Source organism: Cyphomyrmex costatus, unplaced genomic scaffold, assembly GCF_001594065.2.
Source record: "Cyphomyrmex costatus isolate MS0001 unplaced genomic scaffold, Ccosl1.0 scaffold666, whole genome shotgun sequence".
In the NCBI taxonomy this organism is placed as follows: Eukaryota; Metazoa; Arthropoda; class Insecta; order Hymenoptera; family Formicidae; genus Cyphomyrmex; species Cyphomyrmex costatus.
Window position 1 is genome coordinate 58,221 of NW_017280229.1, and position 24,964 is coordinate 83,184.

General features: G+C 28.0%; 1 protein-coding gene across 1 annotated transcript in view; it reads right to left on the bottom strand.

The window, feature by feature from the left end:
- ETHR (ecdysis triggering hormone receptor) overlaps positions 1 to 24,373 on the bottom strand; it is a 38,106-nt gene extending 13,733 nt beyond the window's left edge. Inside the window, exons 1-3 of the mRNA XM_018547638.1 lie at positions 24,283 to 24,373; positions 24,045 to 24,160; positions 23,050 to 23,212 (exon numbers count right to left, since the gene is read on the bottom strand). Of these exons, the coding sequence (XP_018403140.1) occupies positions 23,050 to 23,212; positions 24,045 to 24,160; positions 24,283 to 24,373 (370 nt within the window). The remainder of the gene's footprint in view (positions 1 to 23,049; positions 23,213 to 24,044; positions 24,161 to 24,282) is intronic.
- Between the last annotated feature and the right edge of the window lie 591 nt (positions 24,374 to 24,964).

The following is a 24,964-nucleotide window of genomic DNA, read 5'->3' on the forward strand; positions in this document are numbered from 1 at the left end:
AAATTTTCAGAGAGAATTATCTGATTATATAATACCTTAATGCATGCGGTTTTTTGTTCGAATTTGGGATTTAATTCGCAAATTAATGAACCGCGTACTAATTTTAACTTTTGACATTTGTAAACTAAACCGACTGTGTACAGACCATCATGAATATTAAGCGGATAATTCATAAACATGTGGCGACATATTGGTGTTACAGTTAACATAATAAATATTACATATAAAATTTATTATAAGCCTTCACTTTATTATTAAAATATTTACAAAATTATCGCGAATAAATATGTCTAATAGGAAAAAGAACAAGCAGATACATTCTGTGTTAAAAAAGAAAACACGAAACTCTCTCTCAAGAAAAATATTAAGAAAATTGTTACAGTCTATGGTCGGTATTCAATCGATTCTCATATTTAAGACCGTCTTATAGTGATGTCATAAACTACTCATGGAGTATTACCACCTAAGATAGTCTTAAAATAAGTTCTTGTTAAAGCCAAATTAGAAGCAAAAGAAAAAATTAATATATTAAGTTATGTATCAGAAACCATATTAATTTTATCTATTTATTTTCATGATAATAAGAGAGTTCAAAAAAAAAATTTTATATATAGCTTTCAAAATCCAGAAATACAAAATACATAGATTAAAATAATTACGAACTAAAATGTAGCGTTAAACTTAAAAAATTCTTATTCGTTTATAAAAACAATTCGTTTATTGAATGAATTATATTTTTAACTTGCGTTCATTATTTTAATGCAATGTTGAATAAATTATGAAACTCAAAGAGAGCGCAAAGAGAGAGAGAGAGAGAGAGAGAGAGAGAGAGAGAGAGAGAAAGCTTCAGTATTTATAAACTCCTTAATTTCACATAAAAATTAATAAACTTTATTCGAAGATCATCTTTTATTACTTATTTTTTAAAATTATTTTTTATTTCAAACAAAATATGTTTGAAATAAATATATGTTTAAATAATTTATTATTTATTACTTTCTTGAAAATTTGCTCAATTTTAACACGCATTGATACTGAGTCGTTGAAATTAAAACATAATTAAATGCGTAATTAAAGAAACATACTCATTTTTTTTATTGTGTCTTTTTTCAATGCTTCATGGCTTACAAGGGGACATTCTAGACAAATTGCTCTAACTCCTCTGCCTTCGCGGGAGGGCAATTGAACAGAAGGGCGGTTAGATTTTCCTTCGGAAAGCTTCGAGGAACGGCCGATCCATCTTACGGTAATTCAGACTAGCTCTATAATAAAGATAATACGGCAGGCATTTCCTTTTCAAAACAAAAAATGGACCCTTCATATTTCTTGTCTCAAGTTAGTCATGTGTGGCTATATGATCTAACAATTAAGTCCTTTTTCTTTCTCTTTTATAAAATATGATAAAGTGCGCAGTTAATATTTTATTTATTCAATATGTCTTACAATAATAAATTTAATTCTGTTATATATTATAACACGTATTATAATTAATATTTATTTAATATAGTATATATTTCTTCATCATAAGGTCAAATAATATTAAAATATAGGAAAATATAGAAAAATACGGGAAATAATTTTAAATGTCTTATTAAACATTAAAAATAGTAAGATATTATAAAAATGTTATGAGATGTTGATTGAGAGATGATGTATCCATTATCTGTTATCCGATAGTTTTCTTTCAGAAACAACGTGTAGACGTTGCCTTCATCCCTTATCTCCATTATTCACTTAAGCTTCATATAGCTCCTTTCCATTTTCCCGACTGTAAACCAGTATATAAGTTAGAAAAGCTATAAAAAAGTTATGACAATTTTTCAACTAAATATCTATAAACATATCCATATTTCAATTCTGATGTCATAAAAAACGGACGGAGCGTTCTATTATACTCTAATTGTTTTATTTGTTACGTTATATTTGTTTAATAAATTGTATTTCACACACTTATATCCTGTGTTGGCTTTTATAGGCACTACATATTACATTTAGCGTTTTATTTATCTTGTTATAATTTATTATAGAAAATCTAAAGTTACTTATAGAAAGTGAGGTAAGATTACATGACCGGAAAAGGTTCGCCTTTTTAGGTATCCATCTACGCGGAAGGTTATTTCCACAATCGATTATCTGTGGCGCCAGCTTTCATAATTCAACACATATGTTCTCCGTGATCGGTTCTTATCACCGTTGCAAGGATCTTGAGCTATCCAGGGTGTCTTCCCGAGTGGAAAGCTATTCTAATACATCTTCAATCTTACACCACAAACGCAAGCCATTAGGTGGAATCCTTTTTTATCTATATAAGATCTTTCTATAATCCTTCTTTTAAATCCTAAGATATATGCTTACTGTATACATGTAAAATAAATGATTACGAACAAACATATACATTAATAAAATAAAAATAATAGTTATATATTATACATTTAAACAGAACCGATTCATTAACTTTCTTAATTATTTCTAAGTTACTGATTTTTAATAGAAATCTTTCTTATATACGTACATATGCATATCTCTTGAGAAGGAGAAATCAATTCTACTCGCAACATCTCATCGTAGGATGAGATAGCAGTGACGTAGTTAGACATGACAAGATGATGCCTCCCTGTAGACCTTAAGCAGTTCATATCTGATATGAAGGTGTAGGGTAATATAAGGAGATGTTCAGTGTTCATTAATACAAACTATAACAGAATTCACTTTGACTCATAATTTCCCGATGCTCAATTGAATTTCAAAATCTTAATAGCGTGTTATATGTATGATTTATAACTACAATCGATTTATAACTCCAATAATTAAAAGTAACTAAGACCGTTTTTTATTTAATTTTAAAAAATACTATAAAATTACGTACATTAAGAAATCTGGTTAGAATATTCAAGAATTATAGCAAATCACATTTTGTATTAAAAAAATTTATTTCTGATCTATTAAATGGTTATCATCAATTATATAAATTTAAGATATCAGATTGCAGATAAAAAATAATATAAAAAGTGTTCATCGTATATAAAGGATAAATATAAAAGAGGATCCGTTTATTTTTAGTATAGAAAATATAAATCTATTGCATTTCATGAAATAATTAATATTGAAATATATTTATAGTTATGTCCCGTTCGTTTGCTGGAACTTTTTTTGTTCCCTCGTCTCATTCGTAAGATGTTATTTGCGAAATTAGAATGATATACTTTCGCACCATCGATTACATCAAGAAAAAAGTTGTTACTATCATTCTGTGCAGGAAGACTTGTCTTTATTCCGCAAATGGATTTTGTCACAGATCAATTAAAAGAATGAATTAAATGAATCAGCACATTTATCATCAGTCTTATCATATACAGAATGGACCATTTGAGCTTTTATACTACTTTTATATCGCCTTTTGTGTCATAAAGAAAAAAATCGCAGTCCCAAAATATACTTTATGATCAAGAATTCTATGATTCTCATAAGAAGAACAAAAGAAAATCGTTTTCTCGGACACCTAAGTAACTAATAATATTTTATTATTTAATAACTCGTTACATATTATACATATATATACTTATATATATATATAATATGTAACGTTATCTAAAAATCGTATAAAAACAAAATTTTGCATATATGTATATATAATATTAGAAAACTATTAAACCAAAAACATAATTATTTAATATTAGTTTATTTTAAGAAAAAACTATGTACTAGTCCATCGATTTTAAAGAAATTATTTCCAAACTGATTAAAATTCACAGATTGTAGATTTAGAATATTGTACAAATAAGAAAAATTTATTTGCAAATATTATTGTGTTTTTATTATATGAAGAAAAAACAAATTTTATATGGGACGTATAATTAAAACTTAAATCCTGCTGCGGACAAATAATAATAATAATAACACTTTCTTATTATACAATTAAAAACATTTTATGCAATAAAACAAATTACAGAAAAAGAAAAAAGCAACAGAGAAAAATTATTTTGATCAAGGAGGAGACGTAGATCGAAGGAATGCGAATAAACGCGAAAAGCAATGAAAGACCGAGGGCTCGCTTTCGTCTGGCGAATCTGTCTACGTCTCTCAGACCGAAAGAATCCCATAGAGTCTACCTCCTAGTCACCGGCGCCTTTCTATCGTATTTCCTGCCACGAAGGTTAAAGAGAGAATTGGATGGAGTACCGGTAGGACGAGAAGAGGTGTTATACGGAACGTAGCATTAAATGCTTCGACGCGGTACAGGCTAAGAGCAACGGTAATTCGTAGCGGGGGGTAGAAGTTCACCTACTCATTTCAGCTCCGTAGGTTATCGTCGAGCCTGTCCAGCATTGCGACATTGTCGCGCACAATGTGCGTATTACTCTCTTCCACCTTGCCCTAGCCTTGCCCCAGCGATACAGCGTTTTCTTCAAGGACTTCGCAAACTAAGGGGACCATGTTTGACCGTTCATTAAATTACATGCAATTAATAAATGTCACAATTTTTCTCGAATCAAAGTGCTAATATGAATATTTTTAACTAATAGACGCAGTCATATTGTGAATTAAATTTTGTACAAGAAACGATCTATTGCAAGCCAGTAAATATTGTATATCTGTTAATTGTAATTTTTCACTTAATAATATAACTGTAATATAATGACTGCATTTTACTTAACACTCGCAACGCTCACGAGCATCGTTTTTCCTTGTTTGACATTTGACAAATAACAAGGATGAAATGGTTTCACGAGCGTGTGGGCGTTAAGTGAAACGCACCTAATATGTCATATTACAGTTATATTGTTGTGTGGGAAATTATAATTAACGAGTATGACACATGTAAAAAAGAAATGATTAATGTTTCCTGGACATATTCAGTACCTCCATTTTTTTTAAGTATTTTCAAATAACATCATTCGAAAAATGCATATTTCAAAGTAATTAAGATCCTGAGAGTGGAATAATATTTGGAATACAATGCAAAATGCAACTTCAAACATTGAAATCTAACTTCTATAGCATCTTGTAAGTAGTTGGATAAAAACAAATGAGAAGCATTATTTTACAAAAGAATAAAAAACTTGAATTAACGCGTTCACAATTATCCAGGCATACCTATCCAAATATCGTTTTATTCTTGTTGTTACCGCAAATGTTAAGGATAAAATAATATCTAGATGTGCACCCAGATGGTGATTCTGAACGCATCCCTGAATTATCTCTTCTAAATACAGTAATTTCACATGTTTATATGTCTTAACAAAAAAATATCTCAAATACTTGCGAAAATCACCATTACACAATCAATGCTCACGCTTCATACAGTAACTTTTCTCGTTAACTTCATATCGATTTTACTAGAAAAGTTAAAATTAAGAAACTTCATAACATGAAGTTATGAACACTCTGTATCTTGCATATTGAGTTTAAATTCACGTAAAATCATTTTCCATAAATTTACATAAAGTGTATGGTTTACTATCTAAACTAGTGTGATGAATAAAAATGACTTTGTCTCAAATTTGTCTATTTTATGGGATAAACTGCTTGTGTTTTACCTGTAAACTTTAGGAACATACTTTAAATTAATATATTTTTATGAACTTTTTTTGCTATATGTATATTAAATAATTTAAATGTACAAATTGAGATAAATGTTTCGTGATAATTTATTGCGACGTAAAGGAATAATCAAATTACATTATTTCTAATTTCTTTGAAGTTTTAATACGTTTGCAATAACAAACTATTCAAAAGAGAAGTAAGTCTTTTAGGAAATATACCTTTCTCTCAAAAGTATCAAATTACCGAGTTTCATTCTCAAGACGCTCGTTGTCCTGTCGCAAGATGTAATCGTTCATAAATACAATAGAAAAGCCAAATCCTCCCTGATTGTTTTATATTCTTTCTACAAAAATTTTTCTCTGAAACGTTCATTAGAAACTCGTCGAAACTTTCCATTTACAGATATAGTTTCCTGAATTGTCTACTGAAGTAAGATATTATTTCGTCTATATTTAATTATCGATAAAACTTGATGAAATTTCACGCACGTGTTAAGTGTATATCTTTTTATTGAGTCTATCTAATAACGTAGTGTTAATCAATTTTTATTGTTACAGAATTAAGTTTGAATTACTTTTATGATCGACAAACATTTGTGGATTACAATGTACTTTACAGGATGTGTCTTAAACGATAACATTAATTCCGGTTTCTATTTTTTTGAATATTTCTTGCTAATTATTTTATGTTTAAATTAGTTATTTAAACACACATTACTTTAAAATTTCTGTGTATCTTTATACCAGAGAACGTATTTAAAAAGTTTACTTTTAAATTCTCATATATAAAAAGTAAATAATAATATATGGTGAAAATAAATGATTAAATTTATTCAAGATTTATTCTCTGGAGGGGGACATTAATAACATTTTTGCACATAGTAATAAAATCTTAGTGTGCATTGAGATAGAATTATCAGCATTCTGTGTACGAGAAGATTTACTTTCATGATCAAATTACAATTATATTCATTAGACACGTTATATCTATGCGGAAAAAAAAACATCAATTTCTTCGTCCAGTTGGATCAAAATTTTAGCTCTTGTGCGCTTTTTGCTGCATAAAACTATCCCGTTTTGTTTAATACGCAAAATCTCGAGATAACGGCAAGTATTAAAAAAAATTTGAATTTCTTTTTCATCCGATTGTTGATCATTAAAAATAATTATTAAAAATAAAACCATTGAAACAGTTTTCTATACGCTTTACTTTCTTATACAAAAGCTCAAATAATTTTATATATAAATATAATTTATAGAAGAATACGGATGATTTAATTTACAATCTCATGTAACATTTGGACATTATTTTAATGTATAATAATAAATAAAACAATTTCCATAACATTTACGTACATTAGTTATTCTCAATGTAATATACATATTTGCATTTCGCACGCTACTTGAACAATTAAAAATAATTTATTCTTACACATTTACATATATATTACAGTCTATTACGTATTTATCTTCTGATAATATTAAAAATTACATTCTTTACATCTGTTTAGATCTTCTAATCTATAAAAATAATTCAGGTATTCTACTATGATCAGCTTATATGCATTTTTCCCGTGATAACAGCCTCATTTATCATAATAAATATGTTACAAAATCATTAAAATGCCCTAATGTGCACAATATAATGTATAATACAATTAATATAATGAAATAAGGGCAATGAGCCAATTTTCATTAAAATCTTTAAATCAATCTAATATAATACAATATTTGAACATTTTTAACCATATAACAAATCCTAATTTATGCTGAATTGATGATAACTATTAAAAATGGTTCCATATAAGTTTTGTATGTGATTATAATTATTTTATATATGAGAGAGAGAGACTTAATTTCGTGCAAAGTGTATTAAAACCTACTATACATAGATATAATATTTCATGTGATAAATACTTTGATGGGTGTGTAATACTCTGATGTTCAACGTAATCGGACTTAAAATATATGGAAAGGATTATTCATCAAGAATTTCGTTAAATCTGTATTATGGTCTTGACAAATTAGAATTTTTGTATAACTAATAATATACTGTTATGTATAATATACCATTTGTAACATGGAATTATCTAACTCTCTCTGTGCAATTTAATACAATTGTATTATAGAACTTCTGCCGCATGATTTGCTCCACAAATAGTCCGCAAAGTGACCTACATGCATATACGTATAGTTAACAATGAGAGTTTCATTATTCACTGAAATATTGTCATAGCCAAATGTCGCATATCAAATAACACAATATACTATACTATTCTTAAAAAAAATTCGATAATTTATCCACAAAATGACAATAATCCTTCGTAAAACAAAATTTTAGTTTTATTCTATTCTCTTATTTTATATGCATTTCATATACATTTCTTAACCGAATTGATAAAAATCATGTTTTAAACATGATTTAAACTGTTTAAAACATGTTTTAAACATGCATTTTATAATACTGTTTAAAGCACGTATAAAGCATTAAAAACATGTTTGAAAAGAAAAACACAATGTTTTATTCTTTAAAAAAAAATGTTATCTCTTATCAATTCTAAAAACAATAATGTAACAAATAATTTTACAATTGTATATTTGTAAAACATGGGCACAATTAAGATATTTAAACTTCTAGCATTATAGCTACAATGTAAACTACATTTGTAGCATGAAATTCAAGTCGATCAACATTTTTTTGGTCACAAACGAGAGAACCTTCAACAAATGATATAGCATAATATTGCCAAGAAAACATCATGTTTGGGAATGTAAACGGTCTTAGCTTACAGAATAGATGTCATCTCGTTTATCACTCATGGTTCTCCGTATAAGATAACTTCGGACAAATTATATGTTCACCACGCGCAATTTTCTCTGGAATGCCATTCGCATATAACTTGCTTTCTTTCATTCAGTACCGTAACACAATTACGGTACTTGATATTATAAACATCTTATTTTTCAATTTGCAATTGCTCCAGTTAAGACACAATATTTCTTCTATTGACGAGATAATATTGTTTGCTACCTTTGACTAACAAATACATTTTACATAATGGACAACCTTAATTTTTACCTAACGATTTTGATTGACTTCTATTGTTCAAGCATTTGAATTTATAATATAACATATAAGCTTTTGTAAAAAATTTCGTTATTAAAATCTAAATTTTGTAACATTGAGAATGACCCGATCGGTGTCGAAACGTTTGTTTTACTTGTTTATTGTTCATTTAATATATTGTCTTTGTTTCTTTTGAATTTTATTATTTTATTTTGGCTCGTTGCCCGTTATATTATTTTAATTTTTAACATTTACGTTATGTAAAGTATTAAAAAACTACAAAACTATTTATTATTGTGTGTATATATAGGTATAAAATAATTTGTTACATATAACGTTTTTAAATTTAATAAATTACAATAAATTTTCTTATTTAATAAATTTAAAAACGTTACACATATTTAAAGAATTATTTTCAATATTAATAAAGATATAAATAATTAAATAACATTAATAAAGAGATGTTAATTCATATTTCCCTTTTGCACAAATTAATTATCTTGCTTTAAAATACTACATACATATAGTAATTTATAATTTCTCAGAAATATATAAAATATCAAAACTGTTTGAGTAACTTGTTAATCACAGCAAATTCGAGATTGCTGAAAGTAACACGTCATCGGAAATCGGAACTAATCCATAGTTAAATAGTCATTATGGTTTCGTAATAAATGGTCAACTTTAACGTGGAGTAATTTACGAAGAATTTGAACATCATATTTCTCAAGTAAGGAATTTATAATTCCTCATCTATTGAAATTTCCATTCTAAAGAGAATTACAAAAGCGAAGAAGATTGAAATAAGCGATGAAGAATAGAAGAGATGAAATCTAACATACGAAAGGAATTCAGTTACCACTTTTTAAAGCCGATAGTTTCTTTACCGCCACGAAAACGGAAAAAAATGCTTTGCGGAAAATGGTCAATAAACGATGATTAATATCTATTATAGTTATATATAATAAAATATTAAACAATAAATGCTAGATTCAAGATATATAATACTATTGAATTTCTGATGCATTTTCAATATGAGCTGATATTTATTTAATATCACTTAAATATTTATTCAAAGACGTGAATAGGTGTCAAAATATGAACTATTTGGTCATATTTACCAATTAATAATAAGTATCAAATCAAGATTTATAAATGTTAATGTTCTAAAATGACAATCTTGCATCACATAATAATTAATTAACGATATTGATAGGCGCATTCGCAAATAATTCTCGAATTACATATATAATTACATACGTAGTACAAGCGTTTTCTTCTTACGCTGTCTAATTACGTCACTTTCATTAAATTCAATCGCTATCTTCACCGCTGTTTATATTAACATAGGAGGGTAAAGATGCGATAGGACCCGCTTAATTTGTTCATTATCTATTTGGGTTAGTACACTATACGTCGTAACTCACCGATTTCTGTAATCGTTTCTTCAAACACGCCGATATTATGCAAGAGAGTCCACTAAATATCCCGTTTTAAATACGCATTGAAAAACACCATATATACATTCGCAATTGCTGTATTCAATTATCATTTCTTGATCACGTAATGAGGTTTTTATCAATTCTTGCAAAATATAAAACTATTAATGAACTTTACCATTTTTCAATTTTTATCAATTATATTTTATTCATTAACAAATATCAAAGATAAAATATTAGAGGCGATACTAAAAGAGAATGATATACATCAGCATAAAATTGCGTTAAATTTATGCATCAACAAGACCAGTCATATATTTTAATTAACGCTCGCGTATCATAATTTGTGTTCTATTATTTATAGAACATGTTAAATCTGTACTTTAATAACATAACATCGGAACATTATCCTGAAGATTTATAGTACGAAAAAATGAGAAATTAATGATGATTTATTAAACGGAGAAAGTAGTAAATAAATTTCACATACGAATTAGAAGATAATATATCCTTACCCCTCAGAAAATTTTAGATTAATGTGAGCGAGCAAGCAAGAAAGAGAGAGAGATCCAAAATAAAACATGAAATTATTGTGAAATTATTAGTTATGGAATTTAAGAATTACCATATCAATGTAAGATTTTCTTCGCTCAATCATAGATCACTAAGCATCATTAATAAAATGACTAACGTAGAATAATTATTATTCGTACATTTTAGTTAGAGTTGCGATCAGAAGCGTGAATAAAAATTACATTTTTGCGCACAACAAAAAGACAGCACAGGATAGACGTGGAAAAAAGAAAAGAACGAGAAATCCCTGCATGTGCAAATTACATTATATGCAGCGGAAATGAATGTGGTGATAATGGGCTTTGGCGGTTGTCCAAAACTACGAAGCAGCAGACGGAAGACAAGTTGCGTGCTTTCCATTTGGTACAGCTTGAGCAGATATTCGACGATAATTTGTCACATAGCTTTCATTCTTGCTAACAAATATACATATATGATATACTAAATATTTTAACTGTGTTGAAAATTTTTTAGATTAAATTAAAATTTCGAATTTTTGTATAATATTATAAGCTTTAACAACAAAGTATGTGTTGTCCATAATTTTGATAATTTTTTTTCGATAAAATAATGAATATAATAATTTATATAATAAATAAATTCGATAATTAAAAACTTAAAATTTACATTTAATACTTTTTAATGATAACAATTAAATAAAATAATATTGTTCCATTTTCTGACGCTTTCATTTGCGAAAGCGTTCCATTACGCACCTACCAGCTGTTACTCGCTACTCGGATTTATGGGTATAATTGAATAGAAAAGAAGAAATCAATTACCTCCAGAAACATAAACTTCTTAAGAGAAGAAAAACACATTTTATTATTTAACCCTAAAAGGACCTTCGTTAGATTTTCTATTGACCTCACATTTCTAAATTATTTCTAGATTACATACACTTTACTTTTCTTAATTGATTTTCAAACTTATAAATTGTTATATAAAAATTTGAAAATGTAAAATTTATAAAGTATATATTGTACACTTCTTATGACCAACAAAATAAATATTATATTCAATGTATCAAAAAACTAATTAACAACATATAATTAATTTATAATTAATTTTTAATTTAATTTTTATCGTTTTACATTAGTTTTAATAAACAATTTCCCATATATCATAAAATAATTTTAAATTAATAAAAGTTAATATAATTTAATGGAATATCATAATATTAATATAACTATCAAAACACAAAGAAACACTTTATAAAATTACTTTGTATTACATTTTATTCGGTTTCCTTTTTTGTTTCTATTTCTGAATCAAATAATTTCAAAAGCTAAATTCAGTAAAATTTCTTTTTAAGAGAAAGATGATATATTGATATTTTCTAACGCAAATTATTTAATTTTGAGAAGTAAAATTTTAAACATTAAAAAATAATCAGGATTTTAAATATAAATGTTTTAATCGCAAGTGTCTTTATTTGAGAATATTCCGTTGAGAAATTACTTATTCCCAATTCGTTAAAACCCTCGCGCGATATATACGTATTCTTCTTTTTATATAAAACTTAATAAAGTATACTTCTTGAGCATTTGTCATCTACAAATAAAGTCAAACTTAATTAAATAATATAAGGCTATAGCAGCATCCTTTACAGAAATGTTCGTCTTTTGAGCTACTGTGCAAAACTCTGTAATTTAACTTTTTGTATGGTATTGCAAGACAGTTGTAATAAAAATTCTTTGTGAAGAGCATTTGTAGTTAAGAGAGAAGTACGTATTTAGAAGTACGTAAGTAGAAAATAACATTGAGAATAAAATTAATTCTTCTGTTATATGTATAACATAATTAATAAATAATTAATAATAAACAATAATAAATTCAATAAATGTATTTTAAAGATGGTTTGTAAAGATGGTTTGTGAAATACAGTTCGTAGCAACTCTTTAATGCAGTAAATAAAAATAAAAAAATCTGATATCGTGAATGAGAATATTTCAATGTATTCACTGTACTGTATAGTACTTGCATAAATATTGATGTCTCTCAACTTATGAATTTTATTTCTGGAAAACAACTGACAACAAAAAGATAATTATAACGTAAAAAATAGAAATATGAGATATTATAAAATAACAGTTATGCATTATTTCAAATATAATAGGTATCATAAATCATACTGAGTTACAATGACGTTTACAATGAAACATTATTTGCTTTTTTCCACAATTCATGCACAAATGTTATTTTCAATCGGTAATGTTCAATATCGCTCATCAGTGCCATTATAATCGTTTCAATCAAGACACTTTTATTCGAAACGTAGTAATTAACTGTATGATTTTACTGCTGCTGAATTGTAAATTCATTTGCGTCTTGCTCTTGAAAACTAGAAGAGATTAATTGCAAATCAAAAAATTTTATTAAGAGAGGCAGAGAGATGCAAAATTCAAACATACATCTATCAACAAAAATGTGCAAATAGCTAGCTAAATATTAATCCTGGCATATGTCAAGATATAATTGTTCGAGATGTAAAAGTGATTGTAAAGGATTATTCTTTAATGAGCGTTTTATTAACTTTTATATCGTTGTGAATGAAAAAGAGACAGTGGTAAAAATACATGCTATCGCATAACATCGCGTGACGTAGCATTATTTGTCATCTTCAACCTACTTTGCCTATCAGATGCGGCCCAGATGTGCAAATCGAATTCCTATTCAGATGGTTTCGGCTAATGTAACTTTTATGTCGCATTTCTTCGGACAAGTAATTTTTTTATTCCCTTTCTTTTTTTACTGTCCAAAATTTTCTTAAAAAAAAAAAATCTGTAATTGCAACACATTCAGATCAGATTAGTAAAATAGCAATGTGTGTGTATGTTAAGTAATGTATTACAAAAATAAAAACTGTTTATAATGAATATTTTTAATTACATTTTTTTCTTTTAACGATTAAATTTTTTAAATTTTTGAACAGATTAATTAATTTGTAAAAAAGTTCCAATTTAAAAAAATTTATAATAAGTACTAATTTTCTGTTTTGACATATTTATGAGAAAACTTTAATTCTAAATTGAGTAAAAAACAGATCACAAATGATTTATTAGATCTAGAAAACGTATTATAATTCAGAAACTACAAACTATCTATGTTCATGTTCCACAACAGTATATTCTCCAAATCCGAAGTTATAAAATAAAACATTTCTAAAGCAGAATATCGCCCCAATAAACTTTTTGTGATATTTGAGTCAATATGCACGAAATAGTGAAATATTCATTTAATAAATAAATATCACTAATTATATAAGTATTCTATTTTATTATTAGCCTATGGTTTAATGTAAAAATAAAATCATTTCTGTATATGTATAATAATACATTTTTTTACATTTGCCTATATAATATAATAATTTCGATCAAAACTATAATCATAAAATATAAATGCATTGGCAATAATAATAATATTGTATCGTAAATATATTTGTTACGATATTTGAAAACGTTATTTCTATCGATTATATAATAATAGCTCTTCTCATTGCTCTAATCTTTATTTTAAAAAGTTAATATACACATAATTACTTAATATTAATCTGTAGATTGTGTGAAAATAATTGAATTGATGATGTTTTCCTTGGGATTTACTTAGTAAGTGCAGTTAATTTCAAATTACACGCAATTATATAATTTAATAGCTCGAAGCTCTATTAACATAGTATATCTTGTATATATTACGTTTAACCATGTATAATTACTTTATAAAAGCTAAAGCTTCAAATATATCATCTCACTGTGATGTTTTCCTCTATTTGTTTCATAAGATACCAGGTAATAAATAAAATTCGAGTATAGGAAAATCTACGTAGATTTTGAGATAGAAGTTAAATTTTTCTTTTAAATTTAAAGTAGAAGTTAAACTTAAGTAAATTCTCTTAGAGTTAAAATAATGAATGAAGATCGTATCACATAACTTATTCAAGCTTTCGACCTTTCAATTAGTGAGCATTCTAGCAAAGAAGCTAGCGAAAACTAGCATCTTAAACATTTAGTAATGAGGCACTGTCATTGCTGCTAGTATGTTTTACGTTAATGACTATGAAAAAAAATCAATTGCCATCAAAGTCAGTGTGCTTTATTAAGAATATTCATTGTTTGTTTAACTTAGGAAATGTTCCTAATAATGGCTAACAAGAATTGACGTCGCATTTATTGCGTTAATATAATGCATATCGATCTTACCTTCGTTGATTGCATGTTGTACAATGTAACGAGAAGAATATTTTTTAATTTCATACCAACGTCAATGTAATTTATTGCACATTGCACAATAATAATATCTTGGTAAATAAAGGTACAGTAGCATTGATTCTCACGAGAATCGTGTAATTGGATGCTTTGTCAATGGTGCGTCAAAAAGAACTCGAGAAACTATTATGCAGTATTTAAACCGAACGTTGAAAAATACTAATATAATTGCTGTTAGTTCAATTGCCAAATACGATTACTCAGAATTTTTTAATTTTCAAACAATTAGAATAATTTGACAATTTGGAATTAAAACTTCAAATTGTCCAGATTTGTCAGACTTAAAGATATACGTGAGCAGTCAAATATGAATTCAAGTAAAACGACAAACATTTAATTTTCAAACTCGTTTTCTTTAGATGCAGCGAACCCATTATATTTACGTACGGATTTATTTTTGTAGCTGAATGTCATGCTTGTTAGAACTATCATTTGTCTTTCCCTGCATGTCATTTGGTTCTATCTAACGACAACCGCCGACATAACGCGTTGCATTCGCGGAATGACAACACTAAAACCTGTTCTATAGCAAATTCCAGACAGATTGAACTTCTCATCGTAGACAACTGTAATCGCTAACATCTGCGGTTTGTTTTTGTTCAACTCTAATGATGAAAATCAAAACACTTTAACTGAGCAATATTTATAGACTGAAATATATATCATTTTCACAATATCTGACAAACATAATTACGATTTTATATCTTTAAATCATTATTTCTGTTTTTTATTGGATCACTTTTTGTTATTGCACTGTTTTCTTATTGCACGATATTACATAAATTTGCATACATTAATAATCGGATTTTATTTTATCGATTAATAATGAAACTGTTAAACTTCAGTTTCTAATTAAGCAATAAAAATTAATAAAAATTAATAGATATTTAATCTAAAATGTTTCCGTGATAACTATATCTGTTTGTTATAAAAAAAAACAATTGGTATAATTAACAAATAAATCTAGTTTGCCGTTTTAGAAGAACTTTACGAGAATAAAATTATAGACAAACTGTATCTCACAATTGTCAGTATTGTAGTTTACGTTGAGCAATTTAAAGGTGGATATCGACTTTTGCAATATTGACATTAAATCTTTCTTTCTTTTAGAAAGAGAAAAATTCATATTCATAGATATAACATCTGGCTCGTGAGATAAAGCTCCTAACGTCATACCGAACATCAAAGAACAGAAAAGGACAATTTGCATTAGTAACGAAACAAATATGTTTCGTTATTATTGCGTGTGTTCTTCTGCTGCACATGATACATTGAAATCATGTTAAGATTCAAATGTCGAATAAAATCAAATGTTGAATAAATCTTTCTGTTCAGTGTCTTAAAAAGAATCATTATAACGGAACAATTATGTGAAGAAAATAGAAATAGGCTGCATTGATGAAATATATACTTCATGATGAAATAGAGTAAAAGTTTTATATTTGCGAAATTTATTTCTGCAAAATTATGAAAATTGCAAATACGGAAATAAATAAAAGTTAAATGAAAGAAACGTATAATTAGAAATTAAAAATTAGGTTTTATTGTTTCCTATCGAAAAAAAATTAGCCATGAGAACCTATGTCAAATTTATTTAAACGATCTTATTTGTTATATTCTGTTCTTTTATCTATGAATTACCAACTAAAAAGTTTCATAATCGTGCTAAGTAGACATCTCTTTTGTGAAAATCGTACATTCAACATCATTATAATTTCTTACGAAGAATTATGAAAGCCTATATACCGCTGGTCATTGTTCAGTGATATATAGTAATAGATACGTAGTATAAAATTGTATAGAACGCGAATACTTAGTTAATCCAAACAAAGAAAAAAAGAAGCAGAAAGGAAGAAAGTTATTTCCCACATAATACCCATATCTAACTTCATAATACCCATATCTAACTCCATGCAAACTCGAAACTCAATTTAATTAAGAAATGTTTTGTGTATGAAGATAAAGATAACTTTATTATCAATACCTTTCATATTATATTTTGATTCTATTTTTCTTTATCCTGAAGAAAAGAATACTACAATATATATTTATAACAAATTTTTATAATTCAATCACGATTATCTATAAATGTATAATTATATTAAAAATTTTTATTTTTATTAACTTCTATTACCTTTTATATATATATATATTAAAAGACAACATTTACCTATGATTTTTCAATTCTCTTTTTATAAAAAGATATAGATTCAGAACAATTCCATCAAAAGCTCTTAATCGAATTCAAAACTTTTTTTAAAATATTGCAGATGTACGAGGTTTAGCTTTCAAACTTTTTTTTCCCTATTGTAGCGATAACATGTCAATGTTTCGTGTTACACAAAAATTTTGCACCGACAGGCAAAATCCAATAGATTCATCGACATTTTGTTTACGAAAAAAAAAATTTTTTATGTTATACTTTTACGAGTATTTCCGTTTGAGAATTTTAACGCAAGTAAAAATTTTTGTATCGACTATATGTATAAATACTTAAATTAATATTTACAATTAGATAGTAGATTATATATAAAATATTCTTTCTGTGTAATAAGCAGAATAATTAAAAATCGCTATATTAAACTGCAATTACAACTACAAGTATTTTCTTGTGCTCATTAGAAAGTCTATTTAAAAAATAAAAAAAGTATCTCACGTCTTTGTTAATTAAATACTTTACGACAAGCAGTGTTGTGACAATTAGCATCAGCCTTTTCTACTACTTCTTTATTTAATTAATATTACATAAATCAATCATAAGATAAATTTTAACAATCAAAATTTAATAAAATCAAAATCGATAAGCAAAAATATTTTTAGATCATATCATATACATAGCGTATTAAAATTTTATTATTATTTTATTTGTGATAGAAATATTTTTGTTTGATTTATGCTGCCTATCTGCCGTTATATTGTATGTGCAAACCAAACATAAGGTTGATACGGATGCAGTGAATAAACATTTGGTTTGACCATCAAAAATGTAGGTAAATAAAAATAATAGATACAATTGAATTAATATTTTTCTATAATTGATTTCTTTATAACGTTAAAATGTCCGTATAAAATATATTTTATACAATAAACACTTATTGTTAGTTTACGTAATAAATTGCAAGTGGATGTAAAATTTATACTATACGTACAGCGCAATATATTTAAGTACATTAATTTACTAAAAGAAACGTGACTATCATCGTCAATAAAATTACTATTCTAGTAAAAGTCATAACTAAAATAGCAATGCTATACGGATTTTATAAAAAGGTTACAATGCGCACTGAGAATTAATGATTCCGAATAGAATTACTAGGCTTAGGAAAGAGAGTCGAAGAATAATTAAAATTCCATGAACGTAATCACGACGTGCACGAGCTAGACTGATTTATCATCGCGAGAGTGTAAGGAAACTTTTCACTTTCTAAGTGAAATACCTGTGATCATGAGCAGTTTTACATCGTCGCAATAAACGTTAACGCGGCCTCGACCGTGAGAGCGGGGCAGTGTTTCGAAGGAATGCCGGTCGAGAGGCATGCCGGTGTCAAGGAAAAGAGGAGGAGGACATCGACTTAAGACGCGCGTCGCCGTATGCGCCTCATAAAACCCAGACGCGCCTAAATGCTACCCCCTCTTTACAGCACACCCCATCTGGACCACCCTCGCGCGACCCTCCACGATAAACGCATCTCATATAGCCCGTAGAGACCCCTCACGATGTTCTCGCCGGCTGATTCAACCTCGATCCTCCCGTTACCTCCGCATTTCGCCATCTCTTGCATTCTTCCGAGCAAAAGAGATCAGGGAGTCGGAATATATAGGCGGTTGCTCGTAAGGAATTGTAAGCCGGAAGAATCTCTCGCCCTTGCAACGCCATATGGTACTAACAGTTTACGAGCATCTCGATTCGTCCGTTAGTAGCGCTGATCGAATGGGAGTTATTTGACGTGTAAATAAAACGTGTCGTTCACATACAAACAACTAGCGGCAATGCTATTGATTGAATATTATTGTCAATTTTGAAAACAATTGATAATTGATAAATTTAATAATACTTTTATATTATGAGAGTATTATATTGGAAGTATCTGATCGTCGAATAATTTAAAAAACTGTGTAATAATTAAAATATTATATTTTTATAAAAGTAGTATACATTTTCTCTTCTCTTTCCATTTCATTTTCAATGATTGACTAATTTATGGAACGTAATAAAACAAAAGAAATAATTGCTTCTTAAAATACCTTTAATAACTGCGCTATAAAATGGAGCGATATTAAAGAAGAAGTATAAAACTGAGTCATATTATCTTGAAGTCATTATTACGAATAAACCAAAAGAATTGGTAAGTTTCAATAATAATGGAATTATAATGAACAATAATTATAGTAAAATGAGTGACTATTTAAAAATGCATTTATTAATCCATCGATTTAGTAAATTGTTCTATAATTTATTGAAGTTTCTAGAAAAAATACAATATCGCTAAAAATATTCTTTTTTACTTTGACTATATAAAATACTTAATATCTTTTAAATTTCATTTCTATTGATTTATATATTAAATGTATAATACTACATCGCGAGTTCCATTATCCTTCTAAGAAAGTACGACTTCTCTTGACAATGTAACAAATGCAAATACGATTTAGTTGTACACCACTCTATTTGCTTTTATGCGCTCATTCGTAAATTTGCAAGAATATTGTATACTCATAAAGTAAAAACTGATATAATTTTTAATTTCTTTACTGTTATTTCAGATTATTTTCAAATTCATAGTTAAATAAAAAAATACATACATAACTATCATAAATAGTTTAATTAACATAAAATAAATAATCGAGTTTAACTAGTAATTAAAAAAATTATTGTTTATTTATAAAAGTAATATAAATTATACATAAAAATAAGCAAATTAAACTAAATAATTAAATTTAATTAAAATAATATAATAAAAAATAGTATTCTGCTGTGAAAAAATACTAACTGTAAGTTTTTAAATTAGGTACAGCTTCTTTTTAAAAAAATTATTTAAAGAGATCTTTGTGTTAGAATATAATATTTTAAGTACGTATATAATTATATATAAAATTACAATAATTAGAAACAGTTTTTTTCCAATGTTTTTCTATTATCTACAGTAAAATTTGCTTTGACCATTATGGTTGAAAGTTAAAAAAAGAATGTTGATTAAAAATGCATTTCCCGTGAAAACAGTACATAAGAAAGAAATTCTCGCGAGATAAACCAAATTCTCTTTAGATTTAATTACTTCGCAATTTAACTCTTATTAAATTTCGTGAATCCTTTGTCAGTGTATCACAGATAATTCAAAATTCACAGTAAACAATGCTGTAGTCCAGCAATTAGTAAGTTCCCGCAGGGAGTTACCCTTAGTAAAAGTTAGTCCTTTGTGGTTCAAATATTACTACCTAAAAAGCTAGTTGATTAACTTTACATATATTTTACGCGTGATAAACGTTTTTATATGCGTTTAAAATATGATAAACGTTTTTATATGTATTTAAAATATGATAAAGCTATGTAAAAGGTTTTGGAAAGATTTTATTTGATGTTTTATTGTTACATTTTGATCAGTTTATCGTATCGATAACTTTACTATAATTTTACATCAACAATTTCAAAAGAAAAAGGTATATAGAAAAATTCATCAATGTTTTCTACGAATAAAAAGGCGTCTTCCTACACTATAATTTTTTTCGCCCAATTGTCAAAAATTTAAAAGTAAAATTATGATATTAAAAATATAGCTTTAAATCAAAATTTAACATTTTAAACATTAATAATTATTTTTTTCATTTATTAATAGGATTTCCTGAATACAGAAATTATAACAATAGTTAATACTACACACAGTAATTTCAAAATAATAAATCGCGAAATGTACAACTTTATATTTTTATTTTTACAAATTTACACCGTAGCATAAAAAATCCATTTCGCAAAAATTGAAATTTATTTTAAAAAGTACTAAACTGTATCATAATATACAATGCTTAAATAATCAAATGTTTAATTTATGAGAATATTTTGAAAAGCTAATTTGTTAAAGTATGGCGTTTCGATACAAAAGTATGTGCAGATATCAATATTCCCCAACAATCGTTTTAATCACTGAAAAAAATTATCATTTTAATTAACGTAACAAAAAGAGGTATCAGCTTGAAATGTGATTTATTCATTTCATAAAGAAGTATTTTAATTAGCAGTAGCCACGTGGTGGGTTTTACAATAAAAAGGTGTAATAATATATTATAACTTTTTTCAATATTACACGTGCATGATACGCCACATTTGTTCGCGATCAACTCCGCATGGTGAGGAAGACTAAAACTATTTTTGTGTCGATGGCGTTTTTCTCTCAGATATTTTCGCATCTTTGTACTAAGCTTGTGAAAGTTTGAACAGTTGTAGTACAATCCCTCATGTAATGTTTCAGAAAGATTTCTGAACCTCCCTCTTTTTTGTCTCCTTCTTCTTCCTTGTATGTTCTTGCAATATAGATTACCAAGAAACTAGCGCTATAAAAGTAGAGCAATATCGTTTCGTATATGTATAGACAACATTGATTTTTCGAAAATAATTTAATCGCCAATATTAACTGGCAAAATTGACTATTTTCTCTAAAGTTCCATGTAAACGATTAATAATTTCAAAAAAGATTACTTTGTAAAGATTACTTTTGAAAAGTAATTTATTGTACGTATAAAAATTAATAACGGAAAACCGCAAATTGTATCACAATTCAGACGAATACAGAAAATCAAATTATTGGATACTGATATAGAATAAAGAAAAAAAAATTGATTTATATGTCAATACGAAAAATAAGTTTGAGTAAATATTAATCAAAGTTTTAAGCAACAAAACCAGCCACAATTACTGCAACGACAATCGGTAGAACATTTCGTATGCGAAAACAATTCCTTTCGTCAAAAATCAGGTAACATTATCTCAAACAAATGATATGATCAGCTGAGAGAAATGGAATAAAATTAAGTTAGATTTAATATCGATCCACTGAGTTTGCAATTTAATCGCATATGTGACCGCGATTGATAGACCTGCAACTTGTGATATGCAGGAAAAAAAGAAGATATTTGTTTTCTCTTTCGACAGTCCAATATAAATGAAATCAGATACTTTCTGTCAATTTTAAAATTTCAGCGATGCAATGACATTTCCGTTTACTCCAGATAGAAGTTTAAATCCATCATTCCGTCGCAATGTGAAACAAACTAAAGCAAACCAACTGTAAACTATCCTTAGCGTCCAACAATATTGATGAACGAACTTAAATTGTTGCAAAGAAAAGTACGTTTTTCCTACTTTCTAAAACGTGTACATGTGCAATTAGTCATAACGTCACTGAGTTTAAATAAAATTCTGTCCCTACAATGTCATGAAACGTTGATGTCGAATTTCAACGTATCTTTAACTAGAAGTTAATTAAAATTTTAATTGTCGCAATATAGAAATTAATTTTAATCATTCTAGTAATTAATACGTATGGTATGTTATCAATTTGTCGTGTTAAATATATGTATATATATAATTTGTCACGTTATGTGGATAGTTATATATGCATATTTATATGTGCACATTATACATGCATGTTATTCATATATTGCATTTATCATGGCCAGTATGTGATAAAAGTAGATAAAATTTATATAAACTTATTTCGTGGAATAATAGCTCAAAGAATAAAAGTAATTCAAAAATACTTCCTGATAAGATCACTGCATCAATATATAAGCTTTACCATAATTTGCTTTTTGCGCATACTATAATATTTTAGAGAAAGAATAATGTTATACTAATGTAGTGCGACCGTGAACTGAAATTCCGGCAAATTCGAGGCGAAAATTGGTTCGAATATTCGAGTCTCCGTGACGCAACAGAGAAATGTGTGTGTTAGTTAATGAACCACGCGTTAAATTCGTGAATAAAAAGAGGGTTGACGTGGGTTTATCAATGTCCGTTGAAGAAATATGTGACGTTTGGTATTTTTGGATTTAACCGGCTTAACAAATCATTGTGCCATGTCAAGTGGCTGTGTACGCGGTTGATGACAGGAATAGATATCTACACCAAAAATACGTCATGCTTTTTCACGCAATCGGTTTGAACTTACACATATGCTCGCCGAGCGGCCAGATTTGCGGCCCTGAGTTGACTTCGATTAACACGGTAGGCGTACAGATCACTAGCACGCAGAGGTCGGCGACGCTCAGATTCACTAGGAAGATGTTTGTGCTGTTCCTCATGTCTTTTCCCCGCAACACAACTAACGGCACCTGAAGATATCATACGCGAAAGCTACAACAGCTGACTCTAAAGATTGATACATCGATAGCGATAATACGGATTGCAAATAAAAAAAAAACGGTGATTGATTTATACTCTTGAGATATTTCATTGATTGTAAGTGCAATTACAACTAATTAATAAATTAAAATAAAATAATATTAGTAAACTCCAAAAATATATCTAATACAAGTAAAATGCCTATGTAAGCCTTCGATCCTTACAGAAATCTAATACTGACCAATACTGAAAGACAGTAATTATTCTAAGTATCAAAAGCACTGTTGTTCAGTACATTTGCATCTCAAAATAAGTAATCAAATTACTATCATTCGATAATAAATTTGTCAGTATTAAATTTTTGTAAGTAGAGGATGTTAAAAATATTCACATTGTGATAAATGTAACTTGCAATCAATTTTTTTGAGATGTATTTACCAAATAAATAAGTTAAAGTAAACGCAAACGTTTCGTTTCGAGTCACTCACAGGTATTTTACTTATATTAGATTTATTCCACTAATATTATGATACTATTTTATTTTATTTTAGTTTATTAATATCAAGTTTAAATACTAATTATATGTAGTTTGTACTTGACTTTTACACTGGAAAGAACTCAAATTCAGAGTTGCTTGCTGAATTTACTTTAATTTTATTAAATACACACACGTGTCCCAATTGGTTGCGAATTATATCTATCGCAATATGAATATTTAATCAGGAGACACGGTAGTGTTTACTCTACACCATATCCGCGGATTCTCAATAACATACCTATAGATATGTAATTTGAATTTGACATTAATAAAATGTAAATTACCATTAGATTGCCTACTATGCCCAGAATCATCACAATAATACAAGCGACCATCGAAGTCGTTCGAATGTAGGCAGGCAGCATGTACAGCGCGGAAGTAGCATTCTCCGACTCGATCACTGGAATGCAGTTACAAGATACTTAAGATACATTTCTTCTAGATACATTTCACGATAAGCGTCCCGAGAGTTTTTAATTAATGTATCGTTTTACAACTAATACGTTACAGTTTTGAGAGTACCTGAGAATCCGTCGAGCGCGCTGTTGCCGATCGCTGTCGTGTAATAAGACGAATTCAATTCGAACGCGACGGTAGACATTGTTGTCAGCATCTTTTCAAGTGCGGGATTAAAATGCACCTTCCTTTTGTTCTTCCGTTGTTTTTCCACTGTTTCTTTTTTTTCGTTTTTAGACTATTTCATATTCTTTCACGATTACGTATCCTCGTGACATGATACGTTCACGCTATCACGTATTTTCACTTAGGTGGAGGGAGGTATCAGGTAGCTTGTCGCTTAAGTTATATATTTACAAGTTTTACGTACAAGCACCGTTACGTCGGTTTCTCTTGCATTTTTCGAAGGAGGAATTTTTACTTTATGTCGGCAGCACTTTCCGTCGTGCCGCTACGATTTTCAACGTCGGAGTTTCTTGCGTTTTGATGATGGATTGTTGTGTGTCGGGTTGCAGTCCGAGAAAATCCATTAGGAATCGCAGGTGCGCAATGGCACCACGGTGTTTCGCGACGCGAATTCGGCTTACCGTGTTTGCCTGCTTTAAGATAGCCACCACTTTCGCTGATTCGAAAACGTTAAGTGACATCATCAGGTCTCTGATCGCGATACACCATTAATTAACTCGATTTGGCGTGGGAAGCTCTCAACAAGATCGCGAGAATTTGATCATTACTCAAAATATACTAA